Source organism: Sceloporus undulatus, chromosome 2 (genome assembly GCF_019175285.1).
Source record: "Sceloporus undulatus isolate JIND9_A2432 ecotype Alabama chromosome 2, SceUnd_v1.1, whole genome shotgun sequence".
Classification (NCBI taxonomy): Eukaryota; Metazoa; Chordata; class Lepidosauria; order Squamata; family Phrynosomatidae; genus Sceloporus; species Sceloporus undulatus.
The window spans coordinates 205,813,979-205,838,548 of record NC_056523.1 but is presented as its reverse complement, the minus strand read 5'-3'; the positions used below and the strand labels follow the sequence as shown (position 1 = coordinate 205,838,548).

General features: G+C 38.8%; 1 protein-coding gene across 2 annotated transcripts in view; it reads right to left on the bottom strand.

The window, feature by feature from the left end:
* SVEP1 (sushi, von Willebrand factor type A, EGF and pentraxin domain containing 1) overlaps positions 1-24,570 on the bottom strand; it is a 153,463-nt gene that overhangs the window by 39,587 nt on the left and 89,306 nt on the right. For both annotated transcript variants that reach the window (XM_042451284.1, XM_042451285.1), the window contains 14 exons: positions 23,417-23,530; positions 22,596-22,797; positions 20,002-20,159; positions 18,182-18,383; positions 16,287-16,462; positions 15,220-15,344; positions 13,083-13,206; positions 10,909-11,079; positions 9,899-10,072; positions 8,304-8,423; positions 6,849-7,025; positions 5,707-5,791; positions 4,392-4,583; positions 1,560-1,727 (listed from right to left, as the gene is read on the bottom strand). In XM_042451284.1, coding sequence (XP_042307218.1) covers positions 1,560-1,727; positions 4,392-4,583; positions 5,707-5,791; positions 6,849-7,025; positions 8,304-8,423; positions 9,899-10,072; positions 10,909-11,079; positions 13,083-13,206; positions 15,220-15,344; positions 16,287-16,462; positions 18,182-18,383; positions 20,002-20,159; positions 22,596-22,797; positions 23,417-23,530 — 2,188 coding nt within the window. The remainder of the gene's footprint in view (positions 1-1,559; positions 1,728-4,391; positions 4,584-5,706; positions 5,792-6,848; positions 7,026-8,303; positions 8,424-9,898; positions 10,073-10,908; positions 11,080-13,082; positions 13,207-15,219; positions 15,345-16,286; positions 16,463-18,181; positions 18,384-20,001; positions 20,160-22,595; positions 22,798-23,416; positions 23,531-24,570) is intronic.

Sequence of the window (24,570 nt, the reverse complement as noted above, 5' to 3'; positions counted from 1 at the left end):
GCTCTTTGTCACAGCAATCACATATTCTTCTGGAAACAAAGTTAGATCTAAGAGCAACCCCAACCCCCAAAGTTCTCCTTTCAAAGAGCCTACCATGCCATCCAGAATAGGTTGTAATGTCAACTGCAGACAGGCTTTCCTGCTGTTTTGTCTGTGCTGAGCCACAATGTATGCACCGAGGCAATGGGCCCAAATAATGAATTTCCAGCACCTCCTTGGCATCAACTGAGAAAGAAAGCTGGGTATCATCTATGACCCATCCCTCAAATTCCTGATTTCCTCCTTGTACAAGTGCTAATGCACATAAGGGACAGTACTGAATTTTGCAGAACCTCACTGACTAAAATCCACGATGCTGAACAACACTTACTGAACAGTAAGCATCACTTACTGGAAATTTTCAATCAAATAGAAATAATCAGAAAACAGTAGCAACAACAACAACAAGAACAACAACATATTTCTTACTCTCCCCAGAACTTTGTACTTTGCCAGAAACTAACCGACAGTCAGTGGAGTGATATTAATTTTAATTAAATCCCCTATCAGCCAAAAGATCCAGTAAAATGTCATGACTATAGTATCAAATGCTGCTGAAAAGTGCAGCAGAACTGATACATTCCACTGTCCAGTATCCAACAGTTCACCCACCAAGGAGAACAATACTCTTTTAGTCCCATAAACAGACTTGAAACCATCTTGGTATGGATTAAAGCAATTAGTTCAATCCAAAAAGTATGGAGTTGTGTATGGAGTTGTGCTGCCAACACTCACTTTAAGACCACACTTTTATGTAGAAAGATTAAAAAGTGGATAATAATTACGTAGAGTGGTGGGTTCCAGCAAAAGTCTCTTCAACAGAGCCCCCCCCTTTAAATTATCATAATTTCTACAATAAATATGGAAAAAATGGGTATATATTTTTAAAATGGTTGAAAAAGGAATTTCTGCCCAGAAAATGCTGTTTTCTGTGCAGGAAACTTTTGGCCCCACAAAAAAACAAAAAACAAAAAAAACAAAACAAAAACAAAAACAAAAAAAAATCTGTGTGTGTTTTGTATGCATTTCTGTTCAGAAAACAATTTTCCTGTACATAAACAGCTTCTTCTTCTTCTTCTTTTTTTGCACAGCATTCTGCACAGAAAACAATTTTTCATGCTGGAAAGTATTTTTCTGTGCAGAAAACATGCATTTTTTTTACACAGAATAAATCCTGAACCGTGAATAGTTTTTGGAAACTGCACTTTTTTTTGACAACCTTCTCACAGAGAGGAGAAAAATGGTAAAATTATTAATTTTTCCCTGTGCATGATTTACATCTCTATGGGACAAAGCAGACAGCTCACCAGGAGTCAGATTTAATTGGCTTCTTATTGATCCACTCCAAAAGACTGGATTGTGGAGCAGCTTTCCACCACTTTGGGGGCATGCATCATCTGAATGCCATGCCCCAGGGTGCTTGAAGTGGCTTCTTTGGCCCATGCATTTCGGGACTTTATTTAGAGAGTGGCAACTTGTATTAGTTAACAGTTCCAATCTATTAGAGTTCATTTACATACCCTTCCTTACACGTATAAGTGACGGTGTTTCCAAAGGTAAAGTTGTTCCCAGTTACAATAGCATCTTTAATAACAGGAGGAAGATCACAAGAAACTATTTCACATTCTGGAGGTAAACTGCTCCAGTTAGCTGTATCTTCACACACAAGTACTGAGGCTCCTTGCAGACTATGAAACATAAACATAAAAAGGAAAATGATAGAAAAAGCAGGAAGGAAATCTCTTCTATCCAAATATGATCCTAAGGATACTTTTTCAGTCCTTTCCTTGAGAATGGTTAACTTTTATTAATCAATATAGGGGTACATATTTATGATTTTTAAGTTGTAGATGGTGTGATTGTTATAGCAAATAAAACATTCTCAAGAGATATGTGCCTTTTATATCATATCAAAGGATGTCGGCCAAAAGGGAAACATTGTCATACACACAACATGTTAGGTTAGATACATTTTTTAAAAATATAGCAAACATAGCCAAATTTCTTAGTGGAGGGTATGGGGTACATTCAAACATAATAGCAAACATAGGGCCCGAACAGACAGGCCAAAATAAAGCTGCTTTGGGTCACTTTGGAAGTATGCTGTTTAAATGATGCATTTAAGCTTCCTAAGATGCCGGAAGCTGTGCCAAAGCCACTCTCCAGTCATAAGGACTGGAGCGCAGCTTTGGCACAGCTTTGGACTTTTAGGACACATGCATCATTTAAACAGCATACCTCCAAAGTGAACCGAAGCAGCTTTATTCTGACCTCTCTGTTCAGGCCCTAAAATTTTGAAGAAACTAGGCTTGTTTTAGAGCAGCCAACATGTGGGTTGTGTGCTAGCTTCTGGTTGCTAGGAAAATGGCTAAACATATCAATGACCTTCTATCCCTAATCTATTTATCATAGTGAAATGGGAAAGAGGTGGCACTCTGGCTTTTCTCTCCCACAACAAGTCAAAGAAACAGTGTACAATAAACCATGGGTTATTTTGTTTGCTCTTCCAGAGTTTGGAGGTTACCCATTTGACGTAATGATGTTATGTGTAACATGTTACTTTTTGGAACAATGAGGGGATGATGGTGGTCTTTTTGTAGCTCCTCCTGAGGATCAGAATGCTTTGGTAGACATTTTGGGATTTTTTTTTCCAAATTTAAGCCATTTTACTTAGCTTTTGATCTCCCCCCCCCCCCCCCCCAAATAATTAGTAATGTAGTGACTAACGTAAGAAGCAACCAAAAATATGCTAATATAGTAAGCAGTTTCTTTTGAGGATTTTCTAACAAGTTACAAAACAAATCCTTTTTAAATTTGTTCACTTGGGACTTTGAATGTTAATTGTCTGATGCAAAAAGTCTTTTAAATAGAGGGTGTTGTATTTGTATTGTGATTATTATAGATTAACTGCTCTTCAAAACAATTTTAAATTATTGTCTTAATGTGCTTTTTCATTTATTTATTTTTAAAACTTCTATGCTAATTTGATTATTTTAATTGTATTATGGCCCGGTAGAGATGGGCAGGGAGCGGAGTGCTGGTGCTGATTCTAGGGTTCCGGAGTGCACACCAACTGCTTGCTCTGGAACCCTAATCCGTATGGACTCCATCATCATGGTGGCCTCCTGTCCACAAGGTGGCTGCCATGATGATGTCGCCACTGCGCAGTGTCTGGATGTCACTACCAGGAAGTGGACTCATGGGGGTGCCCTTTCCCCTTTATGGTACTGCAAAAAAGAAATCCCTTAGAGCAGGTTTTTTGGGCAGCGCGTCTTGTGCTGCATGGTGTGGCTGCTGCGGCACTGATGAGGGGGAAAGACAGGTGGCACGGAGCCACCGTCTGTACCGGGCCTTAGTTACTCAAATTGCGAGTCTTCTTGGGTCCTATATTGGAGGGAAAGCAGGATATAAAATAAACAAATACATGCTGAATCCAAGGTGGCCATTTATTTGTTCAAGCATATGGGTTATTTATATGTTCCCAAATATAAACATGAGTTGTTCCTATGCTCCTGGAAGGGCAATAAGCCAGCATGCACAAACATATCATTCTACTATAAGCCTTGGTTCCCACAGTGTCCTGATATATTGTGACATGAGAACCCTGTCATAGCTGCTACGTGGGTGTTTTTTTTAGTAGTTCAACAACAACAACAACAACAACAACATATTTGTTCCAGGAATGAAGAGGGGAATAGTATGCATTTAATAAAATTAAAAACAGACCTGCTATTCTGGAGTGGGAAGCCATTTGTCAAGATTTTTACTAAAATTGTAGTTGGTTTAATCCTTTAGCTGGAGAAGTATAGCAGAACTATTCCATTTCAAAATGTGGGCAGAAGTTAAACATTTGTACATGTGATATATCATAAGCCCTACATTCTGCAATGATAATAAAATGTGTGTGCTGTTCCCCACACATCACCGTGATACACATAGCTGCTCTCAGTCACTATATTTAATGGAAGATTCTTCTGCTGAGTATTTCAGAGTTCTCTGGGTTTAAAAAAAGTAATATTAATTAAGAAGCAATTAAGACTTTGTTGGTCTCCAGTGTATAAATAGAAGTCTTTTAATCATAAGGTAATTTGCAGATTTTGCCAAGCAAAAACATACTTTAAAGAATGAATTAATTGTTGGTTCAGATGACTAACTCTATATGAATTCTCAGCAGCATTACATTTTACATGAAATTCAGAAAATATCTTAAAGAGCCCTCTCTCCCAATTCCATATGAATTATTTTCCATGAGTGTCACTCTTTGTTCATAGATACAAAAAAGGTCTCTTTCTTTTACCTCCAGTTTTAAAAAGATATACACAACATTAAGTACAACCTGGTAGTTTGTTTACCTGTATCCTGTGTCACAGGTGTAGGATACACTAGAAAGGTATGTTGTGTCACTCATTACATATTTTCCATTGTTTATTTCCTTTGGATGGGGGCATTTTACTAATTCACAAGATGGAGATGAATGATTCCACTCGCCATTTGGAAGACACACTGCTTCTTCTTCACCCTTCAGAATGTATCCTTTATTACACCTATATTTAGGAAAGAAAGGAAAATATAAACATGTACATGTATATGGCTTTTTCTAGTATTTCATCTGTTGTTTCAGAGAAACTATAACAGGATAACATGGTGGGTGTTTAACACATCCTACATCATGATTCTAATGATACCAGACAAAATGGTTCACAACCATCAGCTAACCTTAAAGTTACCATGATTTCCCAATTCCTTAGATTTTTGAGCAGTTGCAGAACAATATGTGCCTCACCATGTAGGACACAGACTTCCATCTCTCCACTGGCAAAATTAGTTATGCTTGTTCTGTTCTGAGAGATTATCGCACCACTGAAAAACACGTCTTACCACTGCTGAATTGAAGCTTCATTCGGGCTGTACCCTGGTGTTATTGCACTACTTTCCTCCCCAAAACTGTCATTCAGGTATAGCATGGCTTCAATATGGGCCCCTGAACTCGCTTTGGTGGCCATTTTTCAATGTAGGGAACTTTCCAACTTTGAAAAATGGCTGACAATGTGAGTTCAGCGACGCGCATTAGAGCCGGGCTGTACCCAGATAGTGGTTTTGAGGACAAAAGCCATGCTATAACACCACGGTACACCCCAAGCTTTAACTGCTTTAATTGTAGTTTTGTAAGACATTTAGCCTTCTCTGTCAGAGAGCTCTGGTGCCACAATAAACTACATTTCCCAGGATTCCCTAGCACTGAGCAAGGGCAGTTAAAGTGGTCTCAAACTGGATTATTTCTGCAGTGTGTTTTGGACCTCAGTTTAACTCATGAGGTGCATGGAGTGAAGTCTCCATGGATAGACATTTATGCCAATGGTGGGGTAAAGATGTGAATCATAATAGAAATTTCATGAATTAGCAATGTATTACATTATATTGTGCAAACCCACAATATCCAAATGTTGTTTTTCTTGTTGTATTATTATAGCAGGTGCAATAGATACCCTGATCAAACCTAGTATCTCCCAGATTCTCTCAGACAAATGCAAAATTAATATATTTCCACCTCAAAGCCAGATTTCTTCCAGTAAAGTCAAGATGGTAGAATTTAGCTGTGGTTGCTTCTCATTACTACTACATATTTTCTGCCAAGCAAAACTTCCAAACACACAACAATTCTCCTACCTATAGATCACTTTGCTACCATACGTAAAATTGGAGCCATTGATTGCACCATTTTCAGGAACAGCTGGGATTCCACAGGAAATCGCTTGAAGAAAAATCAAAAGGGTAAAAATCATTCTGATCAAACAATATAATTATTTTAAAAATTTCCTATTAGTCTTGCACAGATGAAAAATAAGAAAAAGGAGAGCCTGACTAAATTTTAATATGGAGTAGCTGAAGGACTGAGATATTTTAGTTCTTCAACTGCTGTAGTAATAAAGACAAAGGGCTTCAGTGAGGAACAGAAAGCTTTGGATTATGGGCAGAGATGCAAAAGACTGCAAGATCTTGTCACTTAGCTTTGAAGAGAAAGAGCAGCAAAGACATCCACTGTACTTCCCATCCTCTCATAGTATATGAATCTCTCTCTCTCCCCTTCTCTGGGATTTATGCAAAGAATCCTGGTAGTCTGAGAATCCATAGTTTGGTGAATTTGCTGAGAATTCATCACTTACTGTGACATGGTTCCCAGGGCCCTTTGTGGTGGAGAAGACTGTCTGATCAGGTTAAGGGTAAAGTGTGAATATGACCTTAACTTAACCAGGACAGTGGCAGATAGACTACAAAAGCTCATTATGGGCCAATATAGACAGCCGGAAAAAAAGCACACTTCTGCTGCATGCTCTGATGATGCCCAGAAGACGTGGGTGGCTTCAAGGCACTCTGGTGGTACAGTGTTTATATGCTGCCCCCTGCCGGAGTGGCTTGAAGCTGGCTTTGGACTGTGGCAGAGCCGCAAAAGCCAGCTTTTTTCAGCCCAAAAAAGACTAGATCCTTGCCACCCCTTTTTGTTTTGGCTTCAAGGTGGATTGGGGCCACTGCATGTGGTTGTTGCGGCCCCAATCCATCTTTGGAAGGAGAGGCTTCAAGCCACCCCTTCTTGCTGGTCTGTTTTGCCCCAATGTCAGTTAGAGGCTCAAGTTACCAAGCCATCTTTAGCATCTGTGGATGAATGTTTATGAACTAACAGTAATAGTAATAACAATAACAATAATATTTAAAGAGCTTTTCCTGGTGAACTAAAATGGAATACTTTACCCTGTTTAGAATTAGAATTGTTTCTATTTGTATGATCACAATAACTGTGTAGAAAGCAATACCTTCACAGTATGGTATCAGGTGGCTCCATTCCCCAGACTCCAAACACACAACTTTAGTCTCTCCTTTTAGCTGGTAGCCCATGTCACATGAGAAACTGATTTCGCTACCAACACTGGAACTGGCACCATGCGAATGACCATGTTCAGGATCTCCCAGATGTTTGCATTTTACTGGTTCTTTGGAATCAGATACAAGGTAAAACAGAGCTTACTGACATCAGGTGTGGCTCATGTGCTTAAAAATGAAAACAAATCGTGCAACATTTAAGCAGGTAATTTGAGAAGAAAAAAGGCCCAGTCACAAGAGCATGGGAATATACATTTCAGGCAATATACATTCAGACAGTTTCATCCACATTACCCTTTGGGGAGACTGCCTCAATACTGCAATTGGGCATCTTGCACTCAGTGTTAGATCACACACTACATTAAATACAGGTCATATATTTTAAGAACCCACTCTTTTTTCCTCTAAAAGAGGAGTGCACAGATCTGGTCTGGCCTGGGACCAATACATACAGGTATGGGATACTTAAATCTTTCTCTATTGAATTTTTGCTTAAAAATCCCTCTGCGAGGGATGGAAAACGGAATAAAAAAATAATTAACAGTGCAGCGAAGGGGGTAAAATTACACCCAAATGGTGAAATTTTAAATCATCCTCACCAATGCTGGGGTCAAGCACACTTGCTGTAGAGTTGTTTTTCAAACACCCTAAATTGCACACTGTATATTTAATGAAGCAGTTTTTTTGTTAATGTAATTTCTCAAGGTAATTACAATATTTTATGCAGTTGCGATCTTGATTTTTAGAAGCCGATGCTAAAGGAGATCTGAGTATGCCAAAAAGTGGAGATATCCCATTGCTGTCTGGATGTTTTGGTCTCTCTCATATATGGCTTTTCTTCTATGTAGTTGCCAGGACTAAAATCGACTGCCTTAAACTCCTTCCTCCATGTAAAGGCTGCTTGAATGAGATGAGACACTATGGCTGCATCTGCACTTTAACTGCCATGGCTGCATGCTATGGAATTCTGGGATTTATAATTTTATGATATTCAGCATACTCTGTCAGAGAGCTCTGGTGCCACAACGAACTGGAAATACCAGAATTCCATAGCATGGACTCAGGACAATTAAAACAGTGTCAAACTGCATTAATTCTGCAGTGCAGATGAAGCCTAAGGAATTAAGAAGGTGGGGTACCCAGATCTCTTCACACATGGAAGATAGAGAACCAAGCGTTTTGCCTTGAACAAACCTGGAGCCCATATGTCAGGTGCAATTTTTAGCTGACTGCCAAAACTATCTGGGTTATTAAACTTCAACCCTTTCAGCAGGTTGAGTTTTTCTTATTTTATTGATTTACAAAAAGTATTGGCAGGACTGGTATATGTGAGTGGGTCCCTTTCATTGGTATCTACTGCACACTGTTTGATACTACTGTCCCTTTACCTGTACACTTCTTGCCATCTCCTTTATATGGATGGATGCAGGTACATATGTATGAACCTTCAGTGTTAAGGCAGGAGGCATGTGAGTCACAATCTGAGCCAACTGCACATTCATCAACATCTACAAAAAAGAAAATAAAAAGGCAACAGAGCTGTGTTTGTTAGCAATAAATTTTTTACACTCATAAGAAAGATGATATTCCAGTGATGACAATTCAGATAGTTTATTAAGAGCCAGTGCTTTACAGTAAGAAAAACCTCTTCGGAGTGCTGTGCAGAAAATATACAACATTGTACGTTGTACATATTGCTTGTTGTCTGATTTCATCAGCATTTGCCAATATGGTCTTTCTTTTTGGTGAGTCTGAAGTTTAATTTCTGGTGGGTTTTTGTTGTTGTTGTGGTTGTTGCTTTTTGGTCATTTTTGCCTGCTCTGTCTCTGCTTATGATCTTTGCTCCCCACATCTTTCCACAAGGGGACATCCTGATAGCTTTATACACTCTTAAAAGTCTCCTCTTCTTGTCATTTGCTGTTTCTTATTCTCAGAACTCCCTCTCATAATATCAAAACGGTGTCCTTGCCTTCTCACCCTCTTCAAATCCAAAATTCTGAACAAGGTGTTTTATGTAGCTGTATCCCTTAATCCTCACCTCCAACTGAAATAAAACCAAAGAACATAGGAACACTTTTGCTCCAATGTATCTTTTGCTAAGTTTAGTTCTCCCATCTCACCACTCTCTTATATCTTCCTTTTCTACTTTCATCCTGATATAAATTTAGACTGCAAGGGAATGTTGACCTATCTTATGCTTATGTTACTCCCCAAAGTGTGATATACAGTGATGGCGCTAGATTAATAACAGCTACAGTAATGTCACCCTTGGTGGTCCACAAATTACTAAAGTCCCAGGGACTCAGCCTGTTGCTTCATACAGATATGAAGTTTCATACCACCAAGATGTATTAAAAACACGGCATGAAAAAATGTCCAAGGACAGCAATTTTTACCCATTCTTTACATTTGCTGTTGCTTTATAAGGACATAAGAAAAAACTTATGAGAAAGTACTAAATCAAACAGATTCAGAGAGATGACAAAAATGCAAACATGCACTCTTGCTATTGTAAGCAATGCCTTGAAAGTTATTTTACTAAATTCAATCTGAAATGTAATCTGAATAATATTCAGAAATGTTTGGATACACACACTATGAAGGAAATGCATCATGAGCTACATAAATATCCTACTGTCTGGATCCAAGGAAATGTATTCAAAACATTGTATCCCTGAAGAAGCTTGTAGCTTATATGTCTTGAACAGCAGTTTCCCAAGTTATGTTGAAAACTGCCTCTGAAACTATGGAGACTTTCAAAACCAGATTGGAATACAATATACAAGAGATCTGCACTTTGAATGAAAAATATTTTTATAAACCCCTCTGGTGCCTGCCAGATTATAGGCATGCTTGAAGTTGATCTCTCAGAACTGGTCTACTCCAGTCAGGTTTAGTTCACGTCTGCATCAACAGGCCTTTGGGGGTACATAAATGAGCCTCATGACATTAGCAATGTGGTCAAAAGTGCTCATTAACTCACCAAGGCAAGATGGAGAAATAACATTCCAGCTTCCATTGTCTGCACAAAGCATCCTGGAATCTCCCAACAAGTAATAACCACTGTTGCACTGGTAGGTAACTGTGCTTCCTGCAAAGTAGTCCTCAGCAGAATGAAAGCCATTTTCTAAAGGTGGAGGCATTCCACAGCTAATCCCTGCATTAAGACAATATACGAATAAACATATTAGGAAGTGAAACATATTTGCTTAATTTAGGAAACATATTCAGGGTAGTTGTGTTGTTCATACAGCAAAATACAACACAATCCAAAATCCACAACAAAAAGGCTACCCCAGGAATTATTCTGGCTCCAAAGCTGCCCCAACATTCTCCCATTAACTGGACACTCTGGTAGGTGGCTGTTTGCAAGTGCATCCTAGCTGTGTTAACTGGTGTCATCACCACAGGTGCAAGTCACTAGCTCTCATGTCAGAATGAGGTACCCAGTGTCAGTCACATGTCTGACCACCTTGTTCTAACCTCAGAGTGAGAGTCTTGTGGCAGCACAAGGTGGCACAGTGGGGCATTTTGTAAACAGCCGTCCTGAATTACAACGGCAGGCTATGGATCTTCTGAGAATAACTGGAGCAAAAAGTGAGTTATTTTAAACCATTATAAGGATTAGTGCTGAATTGGCTGGATGTTGCTCAGACATTTTCCACCAGAACTCTGGATTGGGCCCTGCATTGTCAGGGCTATTCACAATGGGTGGGGGGAGATGTTTTATTTGGCCAGTGCAGACAGGGTTATAGACTAGTAGGAAAAATGATTGTAATATTGTGGATTTATTTATGAGACAGTTATACATTTTGCAATTATCTGTCATAACAACCTAACAATCCTGTTTTTATTTTATGAAAAGAATACTGGAAGGTATATCCTAGGAGTCACCCAGTGCCTTGCTTACTATTCATTTTTGGTTCAGGCTATGATCTTCTGAGACACTGCAGTTTACCCTCAAGTCAAAAATTGCTGAGGGTATCCACTTACTTTTACAGCGTGGAAGAGGTTGAGCCCACTGTCCTAGGTTTAGACAGGACAGGACAGAATTACCCACTATGTGGAAGCCTGGGTCACAAGACAGGGAGATTTTTGATCCTGGCTTTAAATTAGCTGAAGAAGTTCTCAGGTGAGGTATGGAGCCTTGTAAAGGTTGGCAATCTGGGAACAAAGAAGCATGCACAGATAAAATGAGTTAGATCAATCTCATTAAAGGGCATTACAAATAACAGGCCTAGGACACAAATGGCTGGGCTACATAGATTTCATTAGTACATACCCAACTAGTAGAGGTAGTACACCATACTACAACTGCTAAATCACGACTTCATTTGTAGATGAGCAAGGTTCTTGGGGCTATATATCACTTAATTATCCCTTGTGAGCCAGCATGGATTTTAAGAACTGGGAGCATGAAAGATTTGTAACCATTTCCAAATAAACAACTTAGATTCCTGACGTTTTACTCTGATCACTCAGATATTACACAAGGAGAGAGAAAAATAGTTTCCTGGCTCCCCTAAGAAAAGTATAAGGCATTCTCAGCCCATAGGGTTAAAATATTTTTTATTAAAAAAACAAAAACAAAGAAAGAAAGAAAGAAACAAGAAAAAGAGAAATGGAGCCAAAAGAAATTTAACTTATTGTTCCAACGGAAGACTGGAATCCTCTTCCATTTGACCCCCATTCTAATCTTTACTCTTTCAACATCTGGATCCAGGAAACCATAAATATTTTGCTTGAGGTCCCAATGAACATTTATTACACAACAATGGAATTTAAAGAATGAAGACTGAATGTTCCGGTCATTAAATGATCAAATCTTTCTATTCAAGACCAGTGAACCAAGGGGATAATTGCATCATAAGTTTCATGTGCCATAAGGAGCACTAATAAATACTGTGGATTAGTGATTTTCAAGTTTTCTTCAGGAAACTGTCATGGGATTTCTGTATGTGATTGGTGATTCTGTCACACTGTCCATCATGTACAATTTATGAGAAAGTTTAAAAATAGAGAAAATGTAAATTCAATAAGTACAAGAAGATTTACTAACAGATAAGTTAGCCAGATTCCTGATATATTTTTCACCAGGGAAAACAAGGAAAAAATAGAATAGTGGAAACCAGCAGCATTATCATTTGTTTACTAGCGAAGCTTATATTAATTAAATAACTTACTCAACTTCCATGCATGTAACTATAACAGTTAATTAGCAGCTTATTTATGACTGCTTAACTGCATAAAATGTTGAACATGGAAACTGGTTTATTAAATTGGCTGGGGACTGAATTATATTAGGGTTGATCATTTTGAGTTTTATGTCAAGCATTTTCTTTAGAAAAAGAACAGAAATGTTCAAAACGTATCTGGTATCTGATAAGCAATAACAAATCTTGCTTCCAATGTTTTCATATTTCCTCCACTCTTCCATGATATGATGTGTTCTTTTTTGTGCTTGAATGTGGATGGCTACTATTTGTCACCCCCTCCCTGAACTGAGAACACATCCCAGAGCAGAAGTGGAAATGTGGATCAGAAGTTACGAATCAGCTTCCTTTCAAGGGACTTACTCAACTATTATTGATTTCCTCACTGGGGGTGCAACTACACGGTAGAAATAATGCAGCCTGACACCACTTTAAGTGCTCTCAGTCCATTCTGTGGAATCTTGGGATTTGTAATTTTACAAGCCTTTAGCCTTCTCTGCTGAAGAGTGCTGGTGGATCATAGGTAAAGGTTAAAGTTTCAACTTGCCATGGATGTCTAGTCATAACTGACAGTAGGTTGCATTTGCATGCTTTCAAACTACTAGTTTGGCAGAAACTGGGACTAGTGATGGGAGCTCACCTTGTCATGGTGCACTTATGCTTTCAAATGCCAACCTTCTGACTGTATGATCATCAGAATTGGCATCTTAACCACTAAGCCACTGTGTCCCTATCCCTAACCTTATGGTGGCTCATACAAAACTACAAATCCCAGGTTTCTGTAAGATGGAGCCATGGCAGTTAAAGTGGTATAAAACTGCATTATTTCTACAGTGTAGATGCACTCTGTGGCACCACTGAAAACCTTCCATTGTTGTTAGAATTTTTCTGAATGTAGCTTGAAAAATACTGCACTATCCTGCTGTTGCACCTTCAGTAAATAAAAGTTCTAACCAGCACAGAATATGCTCTTGGAATCAATCTTCACTCTTCCAACAACTCCAGGAAGAAAATCTGGCCAGGCTAATACATTGCCTTTTTGAAGTTCCTCTGGACATGAAGTAGCCAACAACTTCACCTTACAGTTTAAAAGAGAAGGGATAGGATACAAGTTCATTAATTAGCATATTAGTAATGTGTTGATAATAAATACACTGAAACACAAACACAGCAAAACACTCTTTCCCCTTCAGGCAACATAAGGCCAGATCAGACCGGCAAGAAGGGGAGGCTTGAAGCTGTCCCTGCCAAAGATGGAATGGGGCTATGGCAAACACACGCTGTGGCCTCAATCCACCTTGAACACTGCCCAAAAAAGAGCAGAAAAGATCCACTCCTTTTTGGACCAGGAAAGAGGCTCCTTTCCTGGTCCCACCATAGCTGGAAGCCAGCTTCAAGATGCTGTGGTGGTAAACACTGTACTGCCAGAATGTCTTGAAGCCGCCCATGTCTGGGAGGCTGCCTGACTTCCAGGCAGCTTCAGAGCACATGGCATACAAACGCCACACCCCCAAGACATCCGGATGGCAGCTTTAAAGGGCCATCTGTTCCAGCCCATAGTGGAGCTTCAAATCTAAGATATAATTTGGAGGTCTCTAAAACTCATGATAATGCTTTGATTGATTTTGGTAGTGTAGAATAATTATTTTACCATTGTCAAGAGAAAGTCTGAAACAATGCAACCAACCATTTTTAGCCTTCCCACTTTACTAATCCCACATAGGCTAAATCTAAAAGCCTGTCTCTCAGAAGTGGGATTATTTACATGATTTCGATCTTTAAAAAAAAGAAACATGGTGATACATTTTCGTAATTCCAAAACATTAAGAAATAATGCCCATTTCCACAAAGAATATTGTTATGTTTTCCCCACATCCATGTTAGTTCAGTTATAGTTAGTCTACGACTGATAGTGGATCTATATTTTCCAAGCTTGACTGGAGAATTTCATTTGGTGGTTGAAATACAAATAATTTCTAGGTTCAAGACACTTTTTTGCTGCAAATATCTGGAAAGAATTACAGGATTGTGACTGTGAAACAATAAACTGCCATTTCTTAAATATATAAATCTGAAGACTGGTATTGAAAAACCTACCAACTTTTGAACAGCTCAGAAGTACAGAAATTATATCTGATCCTAGGATTTCCATTTAGTATTCTGTCATATTCTAATAATTTATGCATCTTTTTAAAATGCAGAAGCATGATATAAGAGCAGAACAGAAGTTTGAATAGTTTTCTTTAATCATGCACACCATGTTGCTTTTAGAAGCTATTTTACAGTTAACCTGTGTCTTCCCCCCTGCTGCTTTGGGTTACTTTGGAGGTATGCTGTTTAAATGACAAACACATTTTAAGAGGCCAGAAGCTGCACCAAAGCTGCACTCCAGTTCTTAGGACTGGAGCGTGGCTTTGGCACAGCTTCCAGCCTCTTAGGATGCATGTATCATTTAAACAGCATACCTTCAAAGTGACGTGAAGCAGCTTTATTTTGGCCTGTCTGTTCAGGCTCTTAGTTTGTAAGGAAACATATATAAAGTTATAAGGAAAAAATCACAAAAATGAGATAAGGAAACTATCAAACTGTGCCTCTAATAAAGCATTTAAACACCATTTTGTGAACACCATCCACTAAAAGGGATCCTGTATTCAGCCTGACTTGTAAATAAATCTGTTACTTTGTTTCAACAAGCAGCTCTGGAGGGATTTCAGAAGTGCTTTAAAAATGCTTCCAACATTAAGAAAACTCTTTTAGGTTTGGGACAAATTAGATGGTGGAATAGTGGCCATAACATCACAAATTGGTGGCAACTGTGGCATACATTAAAAAGCAGTGAGAGATTTTGAGAGCTTTTCGCAGTGGCATGTTGTCACCTTCACACCACCCTTTGCTCAGTGTGGTTAGCTGTGCTTGAAGAATCTAAGCCTAGCTACTAATGTATCTGTACATAGTCCTATTTTTATGCAACCTGTATGACTAAAGGATGAATACTGCTAACCATGATCTAAAGAAACAACCATGAGTCATTTTGATTTTAATAAAAAAGAATTATTCTTTAAAGGAATAAAACCAGATGGTAGGGTTTTACCTGTTCAGGGGACAGAACATAACCCCAAATGTTAAGCTGGCTAATTGAACCAACAAAAGACTCTGCTGGATTGAATCCTTCTCCTCTTCGGTCCTGCTCTTGTCCAAGCACTAATGCACCTCCACCTGTTCACAAAAGAAAAACAACCCAAGAAGAAACTACAGTGTTTGATTAATGAAAACCTGAATGCAACTCATTGTTATTCTATTCAGTAAATAGATTTACTTTCAAAGTCACTTACTGGATTATATAGAATGAATTACATGGACTGTAGCCTGTAGTACATTTGATAGAATAGTCACGAGTGTCTCAGGGGATTGACAAATGTTGTTCCACTCCACAACTTGTGGCTGACTAGAAGAGTTTAGTATAGCTCAATTCATATCTTAGCTTTATCGTGGAAGCTAAGTCTTGCTCCCATGTGGGCAAGTCGTACAGAGTGGGAATGTTGTACTGGCCAACCCACATGGTTCCTATTTTTATATGTTATTGTACTGGCATGGAACCAGATTACAAGGAAACCATTCTTCTGGTGCAAATTATCCATGGATAAGTTTAAAAACTATTAAGCAACTCTTGCCATTCTAGTTATTGTGCTATTTTCTTTGGATATGGAACTTAAGTGCCGGCCATATTTCTTCTTCTGCCCTTTAGTCAAATCCTAGATCCACATAAAAGACAGATAGTCATCTTTTCAATGTTCATTTGAAGTACATTCACCATAGCCCTGGTATTATAATTTCTGTGAAGTGCAAGATAATGATGTTCACTCGAACAGAGGCGCTAGGACTTTGTGATAGAGAATGTATGTGATCACTGCCACTTGGATGTATTTGGTATTCGTTCCTATTCAGGATATTGGTGCCTTTTTTTGGGGGGGGAAACCCCAACACTCTCAACAGGACCTAATTATTTTAAGTAGTGCATTTTTACAAAAGAAAAAAATTTAAAAAGACAGTTGATTTAGGCCCAATTCTTGGCAAGCACAAGGAACGCTCCAGTCTATATGATGTACAAATGAGAACAAGAAGTGGAATGTAATTGAGAAAATACAAAAGAAGCCATACCAGGGATTTCTGATCCTACAGATAAGCCATTGCCTCCATCAGATATCTTTCCATCAATATACACTCTCCAGGCTCCATCAATACTTGCCCAAGTGACAGCAATATGATGCCAATTGCCATCATTCACAGAAGGGCAATCGGTAATGCTTTCCTTCCCATTCACATAAAGAACCCACCTACATTTATTACAAGAGGAAGAGAAAGGGAGTAAGGAAGATTAAATTGTATGTAAATCACTGGAAAGCAGATGTTTATTATTTACATTAGCAGATGTTCAAATATTTACATAGATACAAGGGTAGTTCAAACTGACTCACATGAAACAGCGCATTTACCCTCCAAACGAAGAAGAAAGAGGTTTGCCTGGTGCCAACCTTGTTTCTTTTAGCGTTTGGTAAAAAGATTTTCATTTACAGATAAACATATGAAATTAAATCTGTCTTCTTTAATGCTGATCAATCATTTTGATCTCTTAATTTACTGTTTTATGCTTTATTGTACTGAAGTTTTAATTTTTATATACACTATCCTGAAATCCTCTCACTAAGAGGAAGGTGTGATCTAATTCTGCCACTCTAACAATCGAAATAGCTTCCTGTGTCACTTCAAACCAAAGTGTTACATTAGTCCCTTTCCCATTGTGTCTGTTAGAGGTGAAGAGGATGGGCCAAAAAGGGCAACCAGAGGCCTCTCCAGCCCTGATAGCTCTGGGACCACTGCAACTGGACAGCTGTTGCAGTCTTGAACAGACCACCAGCAGGAGAGGCTTAAACTCGCTCCTTTTGTCAGAGGCTTTGGGCCACCTAAGCTGGTCCCAGAGTGGCTTCCAGCCACTTCAGTGTCATACATCGTCTAAATGCCATACCTCTGACGCAGCCAAAAGCCACCTTATTTGGCCTGTCTGTTTCAGACCAATGTACAGCTACCTTCCTTCTTGTTTACTGTTAGTTCCTCCTTTTGTGCCTTCCTGTCTCACCCATGCATTATCCTATCTTCTCTACATCTTCGAATAAATTATCACTGGTCCATTCCAAATGCTATATATACATTTACTTTGAGCCGAAACAGACAGCCCTAAAGGGACAGTATCAGACTGCCCTTTGAGTGCCGGACTGAGGCCATAGCAACCACATGCAGCGGCCCTGATATGTCATTTTTCTGCCCCCCAAAAGAAGCTGCAAAATGCCTCTCCTTTTGGGGTGTAAAAAAGAGTGCCATTGCCACCGCTGCAGCTTTTTGGCAGTGCGGCATATGTACTGAAAATGCCATGCTGATGAAACACTGTGAAGCTGCCACATGTGCAGTCAGCTGTGCGGGTTCCCGGTGACATGGGGGCGGCATCAGAGTGTGCAGTGTCTAAAGGCCTGGCTCAGACACCACCCCTTCAACCTGGCATTTACTGCCTGTCTGTTTTGCCCCTTTGTCTTTCTCTGTAATACGGTAATTCAATCTTTATTCCTGTCTCTACCTGGTGTCCCAATTTGTGTTGTAATATACCTTGATATTAGATTAAAGATCTCAATGATTCTTGCTTGGGTATATCTATACCCAAGGTGCTAATGGTGTAGGCAACCTGGTATTCTATGCTTCTTTTGGATTACAACTACTATAATATATCACAACTGGTTATGCTGAGTTGGAACTGAACTGTTGAAAGTCAGGAGGACAACAGGTTGTTTATTTCTCACATATGCATTTCCATACACATGAAGACAAGATAATGTATCATATGCCATGTTTTTCTCTCTGTTGTTGATGTTTAGGCATGTATACCAAGACTTAGGGTTAGGTTACATAAGCAGCAAAATGCATTTCTATCTCAGGTGAATTCAGAGCCTCACAAGAATAGGAAGAGAGCCAGATGAAAAATTAAGCTTTGTTGCTATTTCATGTACCCATTGTAATCTGTAAGCAGAAATGCATTGTCGCTTCCATTTTCCACAGCATAAGAAATTGGAGTCCCATAATTGGTAGTATCAGAGGATTTCATCCAGAATGCACATGTAATTTCAGTTAATGAAGGGAGGACACTGTCAAGCATAACATAGCCATAGATTCCGGAGACTTCAAAATCCAGATTAAATCTAGAAGACTGTTCTGCAACAAACAAGAAAAATGTTCAATTCTGTTTTCTACATTTTTGTTTCAGTGGCTTACCTAAAGATAGGCTTATCCTTACAATGAAGAAAAGGGAATCTGAAGAGCTATGGCCTTTTCACTTATGTCTGTCATGTTAATGGGCTATGGAGAAACTAGTCTCAAACACACCTTAAAGTTCTTAGTACATATATATAATTATCCTTCTAACTCTCCCCCATTTAGTGGGATATCTAACTGTAGTGAATGAGATACCTAATTGTTGAAAGCAATCACAAAGTTTAGACATTTTAACCTGTCACTAGGCAGGCAAGTACCTAACTTGAATGCAGGGCTCCAGAGCTATCGAGATGTTTGTAACGCTCACTTCATCCCCACTACATCTTTTACTATTTTGGTTATCCAGAACAAACTGTTTGGAACTTTCTTCATGTAGTATCAGAATTTGATTCATGTTACACTCAGGATCTAAACAGAATAGTCTTTCCCATTTCACTAAAAACTCCTCTTTATTTGTGTTTTTTCAGCTACTAAAGACTTGTCCATTTGTGCTTAAAGGGAGACTTCTTTTAGTTGCTAGCTGAACACAGATGAACAGGAATATTCACTCTATTGACAGGGGAACTTATATCCTAAGTAAAAGAAGTGGCTGTATTTGCCTCTCTTGTTTAATTTTATCTATTGATTTCTTGTTTTGATTCCCAAAGTGGGAAGTCATATTAGTTCATCTCAACATAAACAACAAAGAGTCCTGTGACACCCTCAGAACTTAATGAATTAATGGATGTGGGCTTTGGTGGACTAAAGGACACTTTTTTTCTTTGTTACTGCCTTAAGCTGCTCAAAATGTATTTTAATTAAATATATGTAATATAAAATATAGATAAATAGATAAACACACAAACAGAGACAGATGATATTGTAATCCACTTTGAGAGACTACTTTTTCTTGAAGGGGAGAGGGACAATATAAATTTCTTATATCAACAAAGATATAGATTAGCATGTATTAAGGTAAAAAACATACTTGAGCAAACACAACAGAAAAAGAAACATTCTTATGGTAAATTGAAATCAAAAAGGTATGTGTTTAACTGCTCCATTAAATCCAGTTGATTTTAAGACAATTTCACTAACACTGTTCTCTAAACTGGGAGAAGTGAATTATACTAGGTTGAAGTATCAGACCTGTTCAAGGTGTTGCAAAGACTGGAAGTGTATTGGAATGCAAAATACAACACTTTGGGCAGGAGAAATGTTCACGATTATTGGGAAGCAGAAATGTTGATGACAGAGCCACTTCTCCTCTTTAATAAAGTGCAAGTGTATTTTGTTTGACTGCAAGGACAAGAGATAGCAGATCACCTGCTAAAGCACACCAGAACCAAGCAACAGGGAAATAATACTAAAGCTTTGCAATTTGTGGAAGTAAACCTAACTTGGAAAAAGGCAATAACTCTAAATATTGCCATTCTCAATGCATAGTACTCATCTTTTTAAAATGTATGATTATCTACACTGCCCAATGCAAAGCCTGCTATATGAATGGATGTCATCTAGCATCAGCTCAAGATATTTTGCCTAGCACTCTATTTGCTAATACTTTGGTCCTGTGTACCTGTTTCACACCTGCTGCCTGTAAAGCCAGGGGGACATTTACAAACGTACGAGTTCAAGGCATCCACACAGGTTGCTTGGTTCACACAGGGATTGGATTCACATTCATTGATGTTCACTTCACACTGTGACCCCGTGTATCCTGTGACACAGTGACATCTGTGAGCAAAAAACAAAAACAACAAAAGCCATATTTATCATTGTCATCATGTGCATTCAAGTTATTTCTGGTTTATGGTGACCCTAAAGCAAACCTATCATAAGGTTTTCTGGAGCTGAGAGTGACCCAGTGGGTTTCCATGGAGCAGGGAATTGAACCCTGGTCTCCAGAGTTGTAGTTCAACAATCCAGATAATACCTAAAATGTCAGAATATGGACCCAAAATGCATCTAGGTAAGATTCTAGGAGGCCACAGTCCAGCTCAGTGGTTCCCAATATTAGGTCTCTAGATGCTGAAGCTCTGGGTGTTGCTGCATATATATAATATCTTCAGGAAATCATGGGGGTAAAGTAGGGAAAGTGAGGACCAAAGCTTGGTGTGAAGCAATCATGTCCAGGAGTAGTGGCTAGTACCTTCAGTGGAGTGGTGAATTCATTTTGGGGTTTAGTCTGACCTTCAAACAAGCTATTCAAAGTAACAAACACAATTCCCAAGACAGGATCAGCACCTTGGACAGCTCATTTAGAGGTTGTGTTAAATTCTGGAAGGGTTTCACAGTTCCATTGACATGTTAGCCACCAGCTCCAGTGGTCTTAGGCTCAATAGATTCTTATTTTCAACCAATTCTGTATTCAGGGTACACTTTCTGGGTACTTGAAGGATGTTTAGGAAATATACTGTATGCATTTATTTCTGGAGCAAATTATTTAGTCAGATTATTTCTGGAGCAGATATGATAATGCATGTTTCTGTTCCCATACAAGCCTGACTGGGCTTTGGGATCTGCCTGGAAAAGGCATTCTCTCAATTCCACTACTCTTAGAAAAATGTTTTGTGAAAATATGAGAGACTTTCCTCCTGACTGGGGCTGTATGCACAGGCTAAAAAGTCCATTTCCTTCTCTCCCCCCATTCTAGGGTTGTCCTGTCTGGAAGATGCAGGCTATTAGGCCCTGGCTGAGACTGGGCAGACCAGATGCAGATCCAGTGGATCTGGCCTAATCCTGGCCCAAAAGGTCCTTAATCTGGTCTAAAACGACCAGCTGTTTGTGCTGAAACTCTTCTGCAACAACCAACAGACCATACAGATCCACATACTCACCTGACACAACTGTCACATCTTCTCTGAAGCCCCCCACTGTGGTGTGTGGTGTTGGAAGGGAGCACCTGTCAGAAGGTGGCACTTAAAAAAGGATGTGATAGTGGTGACCAGAAAGGGTTGTGCGGCAGTGGTGGATCCACGGTGTGGTAGTGAGTGGGTGGGTGAGCATCTGCGCATCACTGTGCCAGCATGGGACTGACCTGGGTTGGAACCACAGGCAAGATACCACGGGACTGACTCTTGGTATCCCACCCATCTGTTTAGGCCCACTGTGGAATTCCCTTCCAAGGATGGTGAGGCTTCCCCCCTTCCTGTTGTCCTTCCACCAGTAAGAAAATATCTTCTTATTCATGTGGGCTTTTGACAACCAACTGGATTGCAAAAACAGAGTATGTAATGTGTGAATACTATATTTTTAATTGTAAATTATTCTTATGTTATTCAATATGCTGTTTTTAATCCCAATGTGTTTTAATATGATGATTTTTAAAATTCTCTTTTAATAATATAATTTATTGTTTTCTTTATTTGCAGGATTCTTTGAGTTCCAGTTTTGCCAAAAAGGTGAGATATAAATCAGGAGGGAATGGGAAATGTCCCCTTTGGTAAGACAGTCAGACTTCTCTCAACACAAACATATTTAGGTTTCTTTAACTGATCCACTTCCTGCAATTTTAGGGAAAAATTAGAGCTCAAATCTTATTGCTAGTCCCCACTAGAACGGACAAACTGAATTAGTGATAACTGGTTAAGGGTCAAAAGAGATCGGAAAAAATGCCGGCTTCGGGGTGGCATGCCACATGTCCCAATGCCACCCCAGGCTGGCATCACACGACCCTGCTGACCACACAGTGGGTGGAGTCACAGTGTTTCTGCGGCATGGCATTTACATACACCGCAGAAACATGGAAAAAATGCAAAGGCAGTGGAAAGGGCACCTTTTTTCCTCCCCAAAAAGGAGCAGCATTTTGCCGCTCCTTTTTGGGCTGGAAAGATGTCAAATTGGGACCACGATGTGAAGTTGCCACGGCCTTGATCTGGCACTCAAAGGGGCTACATTAAGCATCTGTTTTGGCCCTAAGTCAATATTTATGTAAATTCCATTAAACCAATGGATCTACTCTAGTCAAGACAATTGGATGTGGAGCTAGGTTATTAGTTCTGCTTAAGGACCCTGCTTCTTAAAAAAAAAATAGACTGTCTGACAACACAACAGCATTATACTCACTAAGATTTTGAATATCATTATCCTAATGGAATGATGAAATCCTTCAAATGACCTTTTATAACATGTATTATACATAAAAATGTCTAGAGGTTCTGTCTTGTTTACCTGTAGCCATTGATACCATCTTTGCATGTGGCTCCATTTTTACAAGGTCTACTGAGACATTCATTAATGTTTTTTTCACACAGGGTCCCAATAAATCCAGAAGGGCACTTGCAATGGAAACCCCCAATCTGATCTTCACAGGTAGCTTTGTTTAAACAAGGGTTTGAAAGACATTCATTGATTTGGATTTCACAGTTAGTACCTAAAGAAAAATATAAGCAGATTAGACCAAAAACCAGAATCAGTAGGAAATATTAAAAAGTATAGAGAGTTAAAGAAACTAAAAAATAAAATAAAATAATCTTTTCACAAATGAAAAATAAGAAACACTAATCGACTAACTGCATTCGAAACAAAAACTTTTAAAACCTAATAAGGCCTTCACTATAATAGATTGGCGGTTAGTTATACAGAAGACGCAGTAATCAATTTTGCTGACATCTTAAATTAACCTGTATCAGCCTTTGATTTTTCATATAATAGAACTTTAATTTATAGTATTAAGGGAGTAAAAGAGTTTAAAATGATGAAACGTGTGCATTTTTCAAAGTGAAAGCTTGACGCCTCCCTGCCCATTCTTTCAACACTGTGTGGATAATACAAAATTCCTTGAGGGCTGTATTTAATTGGAAACATCTGAAACAGGGCTTTCTATAATGCAAAAAAGTAGTGGTTTTTGCACCATATTGGTGGGTGAAATCTACATGAATCTAAGCATCTCCTGTTAATGTCTACAAAGGTAAATCCACTGCTAAAGGCACAGAAGCAAGGATTAATTTTAAAAGTTAGCAACTGTTGATAAAAATAATCAAATTAATTACCTGTGAATCCTTCTGTACACAAGCACCGGTAAGAACTGATATCATCAACACAGACTGCTTTATTCAGACATGGATTTGAACTGCATTCATTTATATCTTCTTCACATAACAAGCCTTTAAAGAATAAAAGTTACAAAATAGGTTACAGCATATACATACATTATTGACACTGTCCTATTTGGATTTTCATTTAGCACATCTTTGAAACACTGAAGTATATGCTCCAGAGATGGCAGTAAATAATATATTTTTAAACCTATGATACTTGCAGATTTAGTCATTCCTGTTTTATTCACCCTAGAGCCAAATACAATGTAGTTACTCACTTCTCTCCACCCAATTCATATATTTCCAGTTTTCAGAGGAGTAATATGGCCACCCCACTATAGCAGGCCCTCAGAACTTGGTATACTGCAACCTTCCAGACTTGATAAGTTCTTGGTATTTTGCAGCAACAAACAAACAGCAAAAATAAGGTTCACTAAACCCCATATGGATTGTATGTAGCTATTCTAAGAACAAATTGTACAGGAATACTTTATAGTATGAAGGAATTTATATTATAGATAATCTTGTAATGTAGATTGTCTATTTCCTCTAACAGGACTAAGCGAACATCCCAATTTGGATGAAATGTTAAACCTAAATGCTAAATAATGGTATAGGATTTTTTTCTCCTTAATAAATATTAGGTGTACACACACATCTCTTCCCTCTCCTCTGGTGTATCTGTGAGAAGAAGATTATAATAATCTGATTCCATTTTTACCTAAGAACAAAGCCTTCAGCAAGAAGACGACTATGGAAAACCACTGTTTCTGAACAAGCTTGGGTTGGAAATCAGTCAGATGCTGGTTTGTTTCAATAAACCACAGAGTAAACCAGGGTAGGCAACTGTCAGAGGTTTGCATTTCACACTCACCTCACTACCCCTTACCCCTGAAAAAAAAATTGTGTGCCAAAATGTCCCCCCCCCCCCAAACGCCCTCTGAAGGACTTGGGTAGCAATTTCCCCATATTTTGCATCCCTGAACTGATTTCTTTACAACCGATGGTCAATTTCCAGGTCACTTCTTGTTAAAATAAAAGTCCTCTTGTTGTGGATGGTGGTGGTGCACAGGGATGTAGCCAGGATTTTAGTAAAGGGGGGGGGG